Below are 17,223 nucleotides of genomic sequence, written 5' to 3'. Positions count from 1 at the left end.
ATTCAACACAATCATCCAATCTATATGAAACACTTACTTTTGCCTTTCACGTATGGTAGGTGAACCAAAACAAGATAGCTGAGCCTTCTCCCCCAGAAAACTTACTGTATAGTTAGAAAGATAAGGCAAACACAAAACAATTTTTCAAAACATTAATCACAAGATTTAATAAAATACAACTGAAATGCTTAATGCAAAAAAGATTTAAAGAATAAAATAATAATAAAATTTTTATGGAAATATAATCTGAACCATATATGTATTTTTAAACTTCTTAGTGTCCACATCATAAAAGGTAATTAAAAACATTTGAAATGAATTTCAATAATATACTTAAATATATTCAAAAATTATCATTAAAAATATAAATAATATTGAAAATATTAATGAGCTATTTTACATTCTTTTTTCTATACTAAGTTTTTGATGTCCAGCATGCATTTCATATTGACAGCACAGCTCAATTCAAACTAGTCACATTTCAAGAGCTTGATATCTACATGTGGCTACCCTATTAGGCATTATGGAATTAGACAAACCACCTATTACATGGGAGACACATTGTTTTCAAATCCTCAGGTGACAGAACAATTTCAAGCAGTCTTAGGAAAAGAGGGTGGATTGGAACCCACTATCTCCAAATTCCATAGCAATAGATGAGCATTATAAACAGTCTCATGATAATTTTAGAGGAAAAGTTGTCAAAATCAGCCAGTCTGTTTGCTTTGTAAGAGAGGACTAATTGGCATCTGTACTTGGCATCTTAATGTCCACCAGTGAAGTTCTTTATTTTCTGGATACTGTGAATTGTATTCTTTAGGCCTTTTGTAGAATTTCCAAAGACTAGACTTTTCTTAGGATATTGTACGTTAGAGAAGATTAGGTTATCTTAGGTGTAAACACAAGCTCAAATCATTTTGATTGGATTTACACAATGGCCTAATTTATTTTTAAGGAAACATCTACATGTTCCTGCAGTCCTCAATCCAAGGGACAGTGATTGCTCCATATATCTGTAATTCTTATATTCTGTTTTTTTAAAAATAATTATTTATTTATTTGGCTGTGCCAGGTCTTAGTTGAGGCACACAGGACCTTCCTTGCAACACGCGGGCTCTTAGTTGCGGCACATGGGGTCTAGTTCCCTGACCAGGGGTCGAACCCGGGCCCCCTGCATTGGGAGTGTGGAGTCTTAGCCACTGGACCACCAGGGAAGTACCTGTAATTCTTATATTCTTTAAACTTCTTTTCACCTTTTACTAGACAATACTTCATTGCTCCAATGCTATTGTAATTAATTATTCTTTACGTTAACTTTCTCTGTTTATGTTTCTGTGTGGTTTCTCTGTCTTGACTAAATGCTAATGCATAAGTGTTATATCAATGCAAGGGAATGCTCTGTGTCAGTGGACTCTAATGACCTACAGCCACAATAATACATGGATGAAATGTCAAAAGTGAGTGAAAAAATCAAGTCCTAGAAAAATATACATGGTACAATTTTATTTATAAAAATTCTAAAAATACACAACAAATAACAGACTGATGTTTTCTACACGTGCAGTGACAGGAGTAGTTTTGTAAGTGCTGAATTAGACATGACTCTCTGATAATGCCACATAAGTGTATTAAAATTTTACTCTGTTCTTAATTTCAACACTTAGTCCAACTTCAGAATAACTTTCTATAATTACAGAATAAAAATCATCCATCTTCCTTATTCGATATATATGGAGAAGAAAAAAGAATGCCAAGGTGGATATATGTATCTATCTGTATCTATATATGTATATATATGTACATAACTTTATTTTTCAGTTTATCAGTACATCCAACATGATTCTTTCTGAGTGATACATCATACTAATTCAACGTGTTCCCCAAAGAAACTTCTTAGGCTACTTCTCTCAGAGTCCCTGCTGCAGCCTGCACGGTGAAGGCTGCAATAGAAATGTGTCTCTTCACTTCTTCCCAGGCCTTGGAAGGATCCACCTTGCTTTCAATATCAAACAGAGCATCGAAGATCCCTGGGAATGACTCCCCCATATACTTGTTGTGGCTGCTTGGAGCATAGATGACATGTCTGTTGATAAAAATAGTTTGCTATCAGTTGCTCGAATTATATATACAAGGGAAAAAACAGGGACATTCTACAATTCGTGGATTGTATAATTCTAATTGCTACTTGTCAACTAAATTTACAAGTTCAATCTCCAAAGACTAGTCTATGAAATATGTGGCAATTAATTATATTTTGACTTTAGACAGATGACTTAAAGTGTCTCAGAGCAACAAAAATGATGACAATGATAGCAACAACAGCTTGTCACCTACTATGGATCACGCTTGGCATTCAATTATTTACCTATCATTTTTCTAATCCTTGAAAATAAACTCTACAGAGTTGAGATTATCATTTCAAAGAGGAGGAAATTGAGGTCTGGGCGATGAAGTGATCACTCTCAAGGCACACTGCAAGAAGTGATGACTTCAAAATACCACTCTATCCTCTGAAATGTAGCACAACTGTGATTATAGGGTTTCATTTGTGACCAGACAACCTATCATTGTGTTTTCCTCCTATTTAAAAAAGAAGTCATGTTATAATACCTAGTGTCAAGCATGAAGAATCATTCAAAACAGTTTTAAAACATTCAACATGACCTAGGAAGAAGGTGATGTTTTTACTGAAGGAGCTTAGCCAGTGCATGTAACAGCCCTGGAAGAGAAGGACAAGTTCCACAGTAAAGAGGTAAAGAAGGAAGGAACATGATTATGCCACTAAGGGGGATCCATTCACCCTGTTTGGATGATGCCCTTATGCCCAATTCCAATTCTTTCATAGATAATCCCTAAACAGAAAGATGAGGTCGTTTCTGGCTGGTCAATGATCTAATTCTTTCTGAATACTTAGTAAGATCAACCTGGGGACAGTTGGTGTTTATGAGAAATAATTATAATTGTCAAAAATTAGAAAAAAACTAAATGTCAACATTAAGAGATAGAGTAAATAAATATATATCTTTATTATGCCTTATGTATACGTATAAATATATATATATTCAAAATAAAATAAGAGAGGGGCTAAAATTATGTATACCAAAGGACAAACATGATTTTATATCTGACAAGTAGAGTTGGGGAGATTTTTATTTTCTACTTCTGACTTCCTGGGTTTTCTAAATTTCCTGCAATGAACATATACTCTTTTATACATAGAAACAAAAAAGATAATAAAATAAAGATCTGTAGTAATCATATTACATTATATAAATAAATAATATATTTATCATTTACTACATATATTTTGGAATTTTTTATATGCTTGCAAGAAATCAACTATATTTTTCCCACAGGGCAAAAAATAAGAAAAAAACTATATTAAAATAAAGAGTCATATTTTTACCCTTACCTATAGAAAGGCCTGTCTGGTAATCCTAAAGGATCAATAAATGCTCGTTCCAAAAACATCAGTTGATCATTCATAATTCTTAATAATATTGGGCTGGAAAAGGAAAGGAATACAGTTGTAGCTTCATGAAAATATGTGCACTACTCAGCAAACTAAAAATTCAAAACAAAACTAAACACAGCTAATATATTTTAACTTCCTATAACATGCAAATTAAGAACAGTAGCATGCATAGTTACATTTTTTTAAATCCTACAAAATACTACTCTGCTGAGGCTTATAAAAGGACTGAAAAAGTTCAATGTGCCCATGGAAAAAATATATAGTAATTTTTATTTATATTGAAATAATTAATTGATAAACCTAGGTATTCAAATACAGGCAAGACTTTTTTCATCTTAAGTCTCATAAACATCTGTTCATAGAAGTCATTTCAATATTGAAATGGAATAGTCTATTAATGTTTAGTAGGGTACCTGGGGAATTATACATATTTACCAAATGACAGCTAATAATATTTTTATTATTATTTTTAAAGATAAACCTATCATGAACAAAAGGGGTGGTGCTTATTTCACCCTTTCAACAATATTTGAATGCCTGTTATGTATCAGACACTTCTGGCTTTCACAGAGCTCACATTCCAAAGTGTGCGGTACAGCGTTACTATAATAAAAATGATTCAATACAACTGAAAATTTACCAGCAAGCCTGGAGTAGGGCAACAACGTTATTAAATTCAACCTATTAAGTCTGTCATAATGAGAAATAACCATTACCATAAGGAATCATAAATTACTTTATATAAAAATTTATCTTAGTTTTGTTATTTTTTAGATTTAATAATAAAACAATGTGCCCATTACTATTCTGAATGTTTATAAAATTTGTTCTTTTTAATCTTCAGAGCAGTCCTCCAAGTTATGCAGGATAATAGCCCCGTTCCACAGATGAGATACTCAGATTCAGTAGATAAATGACTTGCCCAGGTTCACAACTAGAAAGTTTTAGAGTGAGTGGTAGCTCAGTACTATTCCTTCAACTGTACTGTGTTGACAACAGGAAGACAGACTAATTAAAGGTCCACAGATTGGATTTGAGCTATTTTCAACATTCATTTATTTAGCATCAAGGACTCAGGTTTTGCGATAGTATAAAGCTAAACTGGGCATACACTTTACCTGTGAGCAGTTCTCATAAACTAACAAAGGCGGCAACTGAATGAACCATAATTTCAATAAGACGCTACAGGTTTCCGAACCAAATTCATAAAGCATTGCTACAAACACAAAAATTCATGTGGTTACGCACACACCCCATTTGGATGTTCCTTGTACAGAGCAGGGTTCAATCTGAAATATCCCTGGGAGGTAAATGCTCACAGCACCAGATGTATGTAAACAGGATCTATTTCCACCAGAAGCAGGCTGGCCTCCCTAGGGTTGGAGGAGGTAGGTCTTGAGGTTGAATACTATGTGAGCATAAAAGTACCAGGGAGTCAACACTCTGTACCCTTTGATGGGTTAAGGGATTGATTTAAGAAAAGCAGGATTCAAGAAGTGTCTCTTCCTCACATTTCAAAGTTTTGGTTGAGAAATTCAACATCTACTTTAATTTACTTTAGCCAGCATTTACTCATATTATGTACAAAGCATGGCTCCAGGTGTTTCAGGATATGTACCTTAACTATCATTTAGAGATGGTAAGACAAATACAGAAATACTCAAGGAAGTGAAAGCTCAGTGTCCTGGATTACCATACCATGCCAACAGCAGTTCTCCACAAGGAAGAAACGTCATTTATTTAATGATAGAAAATCAGCTTAATAGACTATATGGTGCTTGGCATTTCTCTAAAATTTATTTATAATTGTTGATTTTTTACTCACATAAAAAATTTGGAAAGAATTGTAAAGTATAAGAAAAAAAAATCTTCCTATTCACCCAAGGATCACAGGATTATCATACTAATTGGTTTTCTGTAAGATTTTCTCTATATTCAATAAAATATTGTATATGTACAATCTTATGACCTTTTTGTTTGCTTAACATTTTATTACAAATATCTTATTATACTTCCTTTATAACCATCAGTGTTAATCTTTACAAAATGTTTAAATGGGTGGACATCTGATTGTTTAGTAATTTCTGTCCTCATAGGTATGAAGGTTGTTTTGAATTATCTGGTATTATAATTTGTAACTTTCTCTGAGAAGCCATTTTATTCCCTCAAATTTGAAACTCTTTCCTGAAGAAAAAAATTCAAGAAATAGAAATACTATGGCAAAGTGTAAGAACCCTGTCATGGCCCTAGAAACTTTAACAATATGTATTTATGATTTTTAATAGTTTAAAGCAATTCACAATGCTATCAGAAAAACATGAGAGCATCTGCTTCAGTGTACTGACTGTAGCAATGTGTACAAACAAGTTTTAAATTGCTACTCATTTGGTATGAAAATAGTATGACATTATTTTCATTTGTATTTTTGAATTATTAGTAAATTGAATACTACATTATTTTCATTTGTATTTTTGAATTATTAGTAAATTTGAATTTTTTTATCTGTTTCTGCACAGGTGGTATCTTCTTTTTGAATGATTTCTCTTGATGATTAGTACCAATATTTCCAACTTTGTTCTTTTGATTTTCTTATCAATTTTCAAAAAAAAAAAGTATTTTTATTATATCTATATTACCCCCCTGTCCATATTTTCTGGAAAAGAGTTTTTCCAGTCTTTTATCTTTGATTTGCAGTATCAGTTTCCATATTATTAACCATTTTAATATTCTCAAATCTGATTGCATTGTTATTTCTAAACTTGGAATCTCACCTCCAAGATATTTCAATTTTTACTAAAAATTTCTTCTATCCCTGTTGTTTATTTTTGCATAGAATGTGAAGTGAGATTTTGAATTCACTTTTTTATCAATTCCTGAAAGAGCTTATACAATATTATTGTTGAATACCTTTCTTTCTCATTTGACTTTAATGTATCCTTCATTACAAATACATCCTTGTATATCATTGGTCTATTTTTTGTTCTGTCTGCTCTTTGTCTTTCTATGTATTCCTGCATCAGGCTCTAAGGATTTGATATTTGTATCGTCACAATATTTTTAATATATAGTAGATATTCACTCTCAAAATTCTACCTTTAAAGAATTGTCCCTAACATTCTCTTTTTCTCCAGTCTTAAAATTTTGTTCATATTATGTTTTACTTTTGTGATTTTACAAAAATTAATCCCAAATGCTTAACATCTGGAAAAAAACTAATGGCTTTACCTTATTTGCTAGTCTGGATATAGAGAATTTTTCTAGGTGGAAGTGGAGATTAGGAGCTCTTTGTGTGGGTAATGACATTAAGAAAAGGGAGGAAGAAGGTGTGTTTTGGGAATAGGAGAGCTTGGTTGAAGTATGATTTACAGATGTTGAAAGAACAGGAGATAAAACTGGAAAAAGATGGGGACACACAGTGGAGGACCTTCAATGTTAAGGCGGAAATTTTGTAACTACCACTCAGTTGGTAGTAAAGAAGGTACCAGCATTTCTCAACAGCACATATGCCACTCAGAATGTCAAAAATATCTCTTTGAGAGATATTGCAGTCCTGTATAGCCTGTTAGAATGAAGAGAAAGAAAGCAGAAAAAAACTTTCCAAAGATACTTCAACAACAAAGATGTCAGCTAGTATTTCTTTTTCATTATATCTATTACATGCAAAACTTATATCTATATATATACAACGTACTTGTTTTTGTCCAAGTCTTGCAGTCTCTCACTGAAGTTAGAAGCAATTTCTGTAAAATTCTTCACTGCAGAAAATAGTGATTCTGAAATAGAAATGAGGACCTAATGGCATTGTTCTATAGTTTAAGCAAAGGAAACAATATAGAAGGTTGTTCTCTTTTGTATTTAACAAGGTATTTATACTTTGTATATTGCAAGACAGACATCAATGAAATGGAAGATACATTTATATGCATAAAATATTTGATCATATGGAATAGCAATAAGTAATAAATGGGCCTAAGGTAGATCATTACATTTTAGAGATTAATAGAAACATACAGACTGTGAATTTTGAAAAAGGAAGGGTATCATACCAAATGACACATTGTATGTTTTCATTTCTTGTGGATGTTTCATTGAAATATTGTAGATTTTATCAGCATACTTTCTTAAAACGACAGCATAATCTCGACAGTCAAAAGGGAGCACTATGGAATTGGCTAGTTCGAAGACGATTCCTCCTCGAACCTGAGCCACAGCAAGGTGATACTTAAAAGCTGGATCATAAAACTTTTCCACTAATTCATATGTTTCATAGACACTGTGATACAGTGGATAGCTGCTGAATTTGTTTGTTGCCTACAAAAAAACCCAAAAAACAAAATATATCTCTCATGAGATAACTTATATAAAATGCATAGTATCATAGATACTGTTAATATTAGTAAGACTGTTTCTGTCAGCAATGAATAAAGGAAAGTATTTAAGTACCTCAATAAGCCACTTACTAAAGGGTTAATATAATATTAAAACCCACCCCAGGTTTTCACCAGTTAAAAAGTATGTGTATATAACATAAACAATACTATGAAAATTACCTTGGGAAAAAACCTAACATTCTTGCCTTTAAGAAAACAAGAGATGTAATAGAAATATTTCTGAAATAAAGACAAGATAATGTTGCATTTGGGTGAAAACAATTTAAGAAGACAGAGAATCATTAGAAGCAAGGAAATAAGCATGATACAATATTATATAGGGCAATGCTGCAAATCGTTTAATGACTGAAATTCCATGAATAACTTTCTGACAAGCAGTGTGCTGACAAGTAAAGAGTGAACAGTGAGGATTTCAGGAGTAGATCCAAAATCTCACTAAGTAAAGAAGTAATGCTCAGACGGGTATAAAAAAAACAAGAACATACACAAAAGGCAAGAGAGAACAACTTTTCAAATTCTGAGTTGCTGATTTATGCATTTTGCCCATCGTTTAGATGCTTATTCTTTTTTTTTTTTTAACTGATATAACAGAACATTTTATATAGTGGTGCATTGAGAGTGGGACTCTGGAATTAGCCTGCCAGAGTTTGAATCCAGGCTTCATGGCTTATTACCAAATAACTCTGGGAGGTTATTAACCCAAAAGTTATTAACCTTTCTTTGCTGTAGTTTTCTCATAAGTAAAATGTAGATAATATTAACATCTACCCTCATCACCAGCCCCAATGGTAAGAGATTATAAAGATTTTCTGTCTGGGGAGAATAACTAGCCCAAGACAAAAGACCTATAGATTCTCTGCGTTAGTTGGCTCCCAATGAAGCAACAAGAACACGCATTCTCAATCCCTCTCTTGTGAGGCCCCCCCTACAACAAGCACCACCCCTGCATACAGGGCTTCAATCAGCTTTTTATGGTCTCACTCCCAAATAAGATACATTGCCAAAGAGGACCAGACATTTGAAGAAAGTCTTTAACTTGAAAGATACATACCAAGCACACAAACTAAAATAAAATCAACCCACGGTAAGGAGGTACTACGGGAATGGAGGGAAACAATAAAAAAGAATGAATGAATGGCAGAGTTGAGAAAAATATCCCAGAATGTAGAAAAAGACACAGATAAGAACACAAAAGAACAGATAAAGACATTGGAAAATAATACTACAGATGCTAAACAAATTAATAATGGTTTGAGAAAGAGGAAAGAGGGAATAATCAAAGAAAAAAACATTTCCTACACCTACAATACATAGGTTTCCAGAACAAAGAGTCCACTTTGTTCCCAGCTCAGCGTATTAAAAAATGGCATAATACACATGTACACCAAGGGCAACACAGTCATAAAGAGAAGATACTAAAATCTTCCTTTTAAAAAAAACCAGAGGTGGGACTTCCCTCGTGGCGCAGTGGTTAAGAATCTGTCTGCCAATGCAGGGGACACAAGTTCAATCCCTGGTCTGGGAAGATGCCACATGCCACGGATCAACTAAGCCCGTGTGCCACAACTACTGAGCCAGTGCTCTAGAGCCCCCGAGCCACAACTACTGAAGCCTGCGTGCGTAGAGCCCGTGCTCTGCAACAAGAGAAGCCACGGCAATGAGAAGCCGGCGCACCACAATGAAGAGTAGCCCCTGCTCACCGCAACTAGAGAAAGCCCGCGCACAGCAACAGAGACCCAATGCAGCCAAAAATAATAAATAAATAAATTTATTTAAAAAAACAAACAAACAGAGGCAAGAGATCAAGGAACAAGGGACTTCCCTGGTGACGCAGTGTATAAGACTCTGCACTCCCAATGCAGGGGGCCCGGGGTTTGATCCCTGGTCAGGGAACTAGATACCACGTGCATGCTGCAACTAAGACCTGGTACAACCAAGTAAATAAATAAATTAGATAGAAAAGAAAGAGATCAAGGAACAAACAACATCTCTCAACAGGCAATGAAGCAATGAGGTCAAAATTCTAAGGGTACAGAATTTTCAAGCAAAACTTTGTGCCCAGTCAAATTATTGAAGAATTTTGTGTAGTATAACAGACATGCAAGGTGTTTAGCTGTCATTCACCCTTTTCAAGAAGTGCCTGAAGGATGTGCTCCCCAAAACGTGGAGAGTAAATAAGAAAAAGGAATAAAAATCTGGGAAACAGAAAATCCAAACTACGAGTGAAATGAAGATTCTCTCAGATTTCTTAGTGAGGGAAAATTTCACAGCCAAGAGCTGTGCCACAGGCAGAAAGAATAACCAGAGAACCCAGAGGAGCAGAAGAGCCCCAACGGGAAAAATGGAGTCTGCCAGTTCACCTGATGTGTTTGAATATACTAAGAGTTTGAGGTGAGTTAAGTAGGGATACACGGAGGAAAAAAATGTCTTCTAATCAACAAGGGTAGCACAACTATATATTGAAAAAATGCGATGAGGGAAAGTATTTGGGGGTTGGTAGAAGAAGTGATATAAGAGAACTGAATGCCTAGCTTTCCTAGTAAGAAGTAAATGGATAAATACCTAAAACTGAAAAAGAAAGAAATAGCAGCAGAAGCATATTATTTACAAACATGCAGATTGATATCAGAAGAAACCAATTAAAATACTGAAAGAATTTCAATTTGATGAACATAATCAGAGATGGAACAAGCACGGTGCTTAAGTCGCTTTTTTTGATCAGAATTATTTGTTTAGCTAAAATATATTCATAACTAACCATGAAGAACTCACTGATAGACTTACCCAATCTTTAGTGTACCGTGCTCTGCCTGAAGCAATTCCAAGTCTTTGGAAGAACACTTCAAAATCATTACCAGATCCTAATTTGCTAATCCTTTTAGGGATAAAATACAGGATTATTTGAGTAACTTCTTCACTGAGTACAGATCAATACTAATTAAACTAATCTCCACTCAATACTATAAATATAATTTTTAGATATATTGCGTTGGATATATTTTAGATATAAGCAGCAAAAAAAAACACAAAAAGTGGGGGGGAATGTCAATTCTGATCACAAAATATCTACTTCCATAAGATTGTTTTAGGGAGAGGTGACCACTGTTCTTTTGGGTTTCTGGATCCAATTTCAACCTGTTTGTGTGTGTGTTGTCGGGGGAGGGGGTGGGCGCTGTTCCCCACACCAACAACAAGCGATTCTCCAGGCCATCAGCTGGGTATTCTACAATTCAACTCAATTCTGACATTGTCCACTCAGAGATAGGGTCAGGTCCCACACATTAAGGGCTCAGTCCCAAGAGACTGTTCCCCCCCAACACACAACCACCACCAGTGCTTCTGACCAACTGGCTGTAGATGGGAGGTTCCCATGAGTCCCTCCTTGGGTTTGCTAGAGCTGCTCGTAGAACCCAGAGAAACATATACTTACTAGATCATCAATTTATTATGAAAGGTTATAACTCAAGAGCAGCCAGATGGAAGAGATGCATAGGACGAGGTATGGGAAAGGGGTCAGAACTTCCACGCCCTGTCCAGGCTCACTGGACTCTTCCAGCACCTCCACGTGTTCACCAACCAAGAGGCTCCCCAAACCCAACCCTTTTGGGGTTTTATGAAAGCCTCATTCCATAGTCATGATCAATTAAGTCATTGGACATTGGTGACTGAGTCAACCTCCAGGCTGGCTCCCTTCCTGGGAGGTTGAGGGTCAGACTGAAAGTTTCAACCCTCAAGTCATTTGGTTGGTTCTCCTGGCAACCAGCCCCCACCTTAAGTGGGGTCATATCACCTCATTAACATAACAAAAGACACCTTTGTCCCTCTCATCACTTAGAAAATTCCAGGGGTTTAGGAGCTCTGTAAGAGATCAGGAGGACCAAATATGCACTTCTTATTATGAATCACAATATCACAATTGTATGTTGCTTTTTTAGAAAAAGATTATTGAAGTTGGAAAATATTTTCCTTCACTAACTTTTTTTATTACCTATATTTGTTGTACATGATAAAGTTAAAGGAATCAGAAAATTTTCAGATAACTCAGATTTAATTCCCATCCTTAAAAATTTAAATTATTCATATTGTTATCTTTAATCTCAAACTACTGAGATATTTATTCCTCTTCCCGTGCTTGTGAAGACACAGCTAAACCTGAAATGATGCCTATATTCTTATAACATTATGCAGTTAACAAAACACTTGTTAACTGTATAATGTTCAGAAAAAAGAATCTTTATACAGTGATGAGAGGACAGACTTAGGTGTCATGTGTATATATTACCTACTCAAAAGCGAACCATATTTTGATGGCCTACAGATTTAATTTCAAAACACACAGCAATATTTCGTAAGCAGATAGGGTAGGGGGTCCCTGGAGAAAGAGAACTAGGCATGGCTTTCGTGACATAAGACAACTCATTTTTGGCCTAAGCCATTTTGCAGTAAAGGCCTGACCACAATGCTTATCCTTGAACTGGTCTCAGTCATTAATGATCTTAAGGCAGCAAGAGAATTTAGGAACAAATGACTTATCAGGCAAGAGAAGTAACAATAGCAAAGATAATAAATCAGTTGTAAAGACTCCCAGTTCTGTTACAATGGTAAAGATTAGCCTGAAGAACATTCTTGAGCTGTTTTGCAGAATTTGGATCCCCTTGAGCACTCAACCCCCAGATCAGCTGAAACCTAAGGAATGATGATGTTGACCCTTTCTGAACTCAATCAACTAAAGTTTGGACTCTGTCAAACTTTGCCCCATTCTATACTGAATTCTCCTCTGCTCAACCCCCCTCATGAATATGTATGTACCCTTAATTGAAACTTCCCCCATTTTGCTGTCCAGGGAGACACTGCTTTGGAAAAGATCCCCCCGGTACTCTCCTTACTTGCTGCAAGTAATACATCCTTCCATCTAGTGCTCTTTGGGTTGGTTGTGCCATTTGGCTGACACCCACCAGGAGGCAGATCCAGTTTTTGGGTAACAATTTTATTTGTAAACCTAAGCATCACTTTTTCTTTAACAGATATAAGAGAATTTTAAATTAAATTTTTATTATTTGTTGAAAGAAACTACCCTTTTATTTTCAACACAATTCCATACTGAATTTAGTAAAGAGTTTTCTTTGTTCACCTGGGCAAGCCACTGAATTCGGGTGAAGGGCTTTTTTCATTCCAGCTGTCAAAAAGGGATTTGCCTTCAAAACCTTCATCAGGACTTTGGAGCTATACAAGTTAAAAGGAAAAAAAAAAAAAAAAAAAGAGAGAGAGAGAGAGAATACTTATAAATCAGATGTTTTAAAACCTAAACATCTATTAACCAGGGAATGAGTAGCCAAATTATATTCAGGAAAATAAGGAATGCAATTCATACATTAGCAGTCATTAAGAATTACAACAATGAGTTTCTCACAATATAGGAAAATGCTCATGTTATTATATATAATGCACCTATTATAAAAAAAAATACATGGAGTGTATGGAAAAGAAAGCTATACCAAATTATTACCAAGCCATTGTATTCAGACGAATGGTCACACTGTAAGATTTTTTTTTTTTTTTGGTCTATTTTTCCAAATTAAGGGAGGCTACTCTCAAAAACACATTCATCCTCCTTTTATAAAAAAAAATGAAAAGAAGCAAGCTGGTTAAGGGAAGGTTTGTTTTTTTTGTTTTTGGTTTTTTTTTTAAATATTGCTTTGTGCCAACAAGTTTGTCAAAGTCATTAAATAATACATAACAAAACAAATGCACTAATATCTTATTTAATTAGTTGAGTATTTATCGTAATTGTGTTAAGCACAGGGCTTTCAATACATTTTCAGATTTTACAGATGAGAATTCTAAGGGAGTACAATATGCCCTACTATTGAATGCTAAACTCAGAGCATTAAATGTTATGCCAAAACGTTTAGCACACTAAACTGTACTGTTTAGTTTAACTGTACTGTTAATACTCACTAAACTGTAACTCAATAATATATGGTATAAAAAGTTTTTATTTTTTATTTAATAAAAGTCCTATGCTCTATTTTTTAACAGTTTCAACTCAAAAGATTTTATAGACTACCTATTCTGTGGAAGACTTTTTGTAGATGTCAGCCATACAAAGTTTAATAATACAAAGTACACACCATCTACTAGTGGGAACTATAAATAAAAATGTGGAATTCATGTGCTAGGTGCTATAATAGACGGATGTGCAAAGGTCGATGGGAACACAGATAAATTTATATAAACTTGGGGAGAGAGAAGTTATGTCAGCATCTTAAGTCATAAAATATCAATACATAAAGCAGCAAGATAATTTTACTCAAGCTTACAAATTTACACAAAACTTTGATACAAGGGACAGTACCACTCCATTTATTAAGTAATATGAATTTGAAATTATGTATTTAGAAATATATTACTAAAGTCACAGTTTATCACTAAAATTTGAAATACCGCGAATCACCTTCCCCAAACAAAAAAGAATTTTAAAAATCCCAAACTGTCAAGCATCATATAATTTCAAACTTCACCTAGAAAGTAGTGTTTTTGCATTTGTCACAGGGTGCCACCAATCCACCTGGTAAACAAATATAACTGCCAAGCTTCCTTAGCATTGACCTCAAATCACATAAATGGTGGGAATTCTCTGAGACACAATGTTTCAGATATTTAATTTTGTATACACTTCATGGGAATTGTAAAACTGCAGGCACCTTACAGAGATCTTAAGTAACAATATGAATAGATTAGTGTCAAATTAAACTTTTCTATTCCTACTGGAGATGTTAATAAATTAAATTCCATGCTTGGGAAACCAAACCTTAACAATATGTTTAGGATCTATTTAAAATCCCTATCTGAGGGAAATAATTGTCTTTCACGGTAATTACATTTCAATTGGTAATTCTGTTAAATAAGCAAGTCTTTTTATCCTTTCCAGTTCAAATCAGGTAATTAGCAGTAACAGCAAAAATCTGCCATGCAAAACATTCCTTATGCCTACCTTTAGGAACGGTGGCTTTATGGGGCAGGATAATTAAAATGAAGAGTTGCCTATTGGTCCTATAGAAATTCAGGCACCACCTCTCTGCCAGATTTAGTATGTTGTGCTGCTGTCAGAATTACAATAACTTTAACTCAGTGGACTGAAGCCCACAGCAGGAAATCAGGAATTGGGTACATGATCTTACCCAGTCGGTGTCCCAGGAGTCAACACCTGGTTTTTTACACATTCTCTTTCTCAATCGGTTAGAAATGTCAACTCTTCCAGAGTCCTAAGTTAATTGGTATCATTATATTAAAGAGTAAAAACCAGTTTCAAAATTAAGGAGTTAAACCGCAGGACCAAGTCCTGGTTCAGCTACTTGAACAAGTTGTGTGACTCTAGTGGCTAATGCTTTTTGGGCTCAGTTTTCTCAGTTTCAAATGGAGATGGCAGACGCAATGCTCTCCATAGACTGCCTCAGATTGGTGTGGGAGAAATGGGCAAAAGTTATAAAACAACACAGATGTTTAACATAATAATGCCACCTCAAGAAAACATCATTTGTAGAACTTAAAATTCCATGTAATTATTTTTACCTCCTTTGTTAGGTTGTATACCAAGCTGTACATAAGTGGGGTACAATCAACTCTCAGAGTGTAGTTTCCTGAAAGACAAGATAGTTTGTTTTCTATTTCATTTCTTTATTTTACTCTTCCACTCAAAGACCATTCCTAACTCCTTAGCCAGAATGATCCCTTTATAACCTAAGTCTGGGGAATTCCCTGGTGGTCTAGTGGTTAGGACTATGCGCTTCCACGCAGAGGGTATGGGTTTGATCCCTGGTCAGGGAACTAAGATCCCGCAACACATGTGGCCAAAAATAAATAAATAAATAAAACCCAAGTCTGATCAAAACTCTCCAACTCATCACTCAATAAAATTCATCCTCACCATGACCCTTGGTGCCACACATGAAACAACCTCAGGTCACCTCTCCACATCTTCACCTACTCCACCCAAGCAAATGTTCTTTACAAGAGAGATAATAAAATTACTCACCTCACAGGAATATTGGGTTAAATAAATGTTTATATTTAAACATTGGTTGGTACTTTGTGTGGGCTAAATTCTACATATGAATGTCAACATGATGGAAATACCTCAAACTGAGGACAGTGGTTCCTTTGAAGAGAGGGTTATTTGAGAATGGTTTCAGTAGAAATTGTTTTCTTTGTAAATTTTGCATTTTAACATTAGAAAGCTAATAGATGACTTATTTTATTATTTGAAAAATGAACAGTTAATACAATTTTAAATATAAAACAAAGTGAGACAAGCTGTATTCCAATCACAGAGTAATGAGTGTGTTATTTGCTCCTGATCCTGAAAATGCTGGGGAGACAATGCAGCATTTTAAACCAGGGAATGACGTAAACAGAAAAATCAAAGATTAAAAAAATGCATTAAAATCAAGTCTTTAAAAAAAAAAACTAGCAATAGAGAGAACATTATTCTACTTTTGAAGAATATATGTTTGGTGTACTTATTCTGTGTGGCAAAGGTGTTTCATCTTCATATGTGTGTTTAAATAAGGACAATAAGGAATTCCCTGGTGGTCCAGTGGTTAGGACTCTGTGTTCTCACTGTGGGGGGCCCAGGGTTCAGTCTGACAGATGGCAGATTTACTAATAAACTAAAGAAAATATTCTATAAGTCCACCCTTCATTCATTTATTCATTCATTTGTTGCAAACACCATTTATTTAATAAGACATTAAGAATCCAGGAATGAAGAAGTGGGATCCTGCCTGTTCCTGGCAGAAAAATATAGTCTAGAAAGGGAGAGGGTTTGTAAAGCAAATAATTACTTAATAACAGCAGTGATGAGTGCTACAAAGATGGATTCCCAGAAAAAAATAACACTCCTGGGGAGACTGTAAGAATAAGAATTAAACAGATGGTGTGTCGAACAGCAATCTCAGTACAGAGAACAGCAGTTGCAACGGCTGAGAAGTTGCATGTGGTCAAGGTACAGAAAGATTCGTGCGGGGCTACAGTATAGTGAGTGAAAATGGACTGTTTCAGTTTCTTGAAAATCGACTTGAGATTGTCCCTTAGTTTGAATCTCTGTTTATCAAAGCAAATCCATTCTAAAAGGCCTGTCTTCGATGCCTATCTCATTTCTCAAGCCTTTCCTGACGTTGCTATCATTATGTCTTCTGAACTCCAAGATCAGTCTGATAATATCCTTCTGAGAGTACCGGCATATATTAGAATCCTAGACTGATTTATTTTATCATCCATACTGAGTCTTAAACTCTTGAGTACTAGACTCTTCTTTACTAACCCCTAATTCCTTTGAAATCCTGGAAAGTACACTGC

At 34.8% G+C, this 17,223-nt stretch overlaps 1 protein-coding gene across 4 annotated transcripts in view; it reads right to left on the bottom strand.

Annotated features, from left to right (window-relative positions):
- Nucleotides 1-250: 250 nt before the first annotated feature.
- FOLH1 (folate hydrolase 1) overlaps nucleotides 251-17,223 on the bottom strand; it is a 64,425-nt gene continuing 47,452 nt past the window's right edge. For 3 of the 4 annotated variants that reach the window (XM_060160289.1, XM_060160293.1, XM_060160292.1), the window contains 7 exons: nucleotides 15,439-15,506; nucleotides 12,998-13,089; nucleotides 10,651-10,741; nucleotides 7,522-7,786; nucleotides 7,167-7,248; nucleotides 3,413-3,505; nucleotides 251-2,083 (listed from right to left, as the gene is read on the bottom strand). In XM_060160289.1, coding sequence (XP_060016272.1) covers nucleotides 1,894-2,083; nucleotides 3,413-3,505; nucleotides 7,167-7,248; nucleotides 7,522-7,786; nucleotides 10,651-10,741; nucleotides 12,998-13,089; nucleotides 15,439-15,506 — 881 coding nt within the window. In that variant the 3' untranslated portion in view covers nucleotides 251-1,893. The remainder of the gene's footprint in view (nucleotides 2,084-3,412; nucleotides 3,506-7,166; nucleotides 7,249-7,521; nucleotides 7,787-10,650; nucleotides 10,742-12,997; nucleotides 13,090-15,438; nucleotides 15,507-17,223) is intronic. The other variant, XM_060160290.1, reaches the window with a different exon arrangement.

Source organism: Lagenorhynchus albirostris, chromosome 9, assembly GCF_949774975.1.
Source record: "Lagenorhynchus albirostris chromosome 9, mLagAlb1.1, whole genome shotgun sequence".
NCBI classification, from domain to species: domain Eukaryota; kingdom Metazoa; phylum Chordata; class Mammalia; order Artiodactyla; family Delphinidae; genus Lagenorhynchus; species Lagenorhynchus albirostris.
This window is presented reverse-complemented; position numbering and strand designations above follow the sequence as displayed.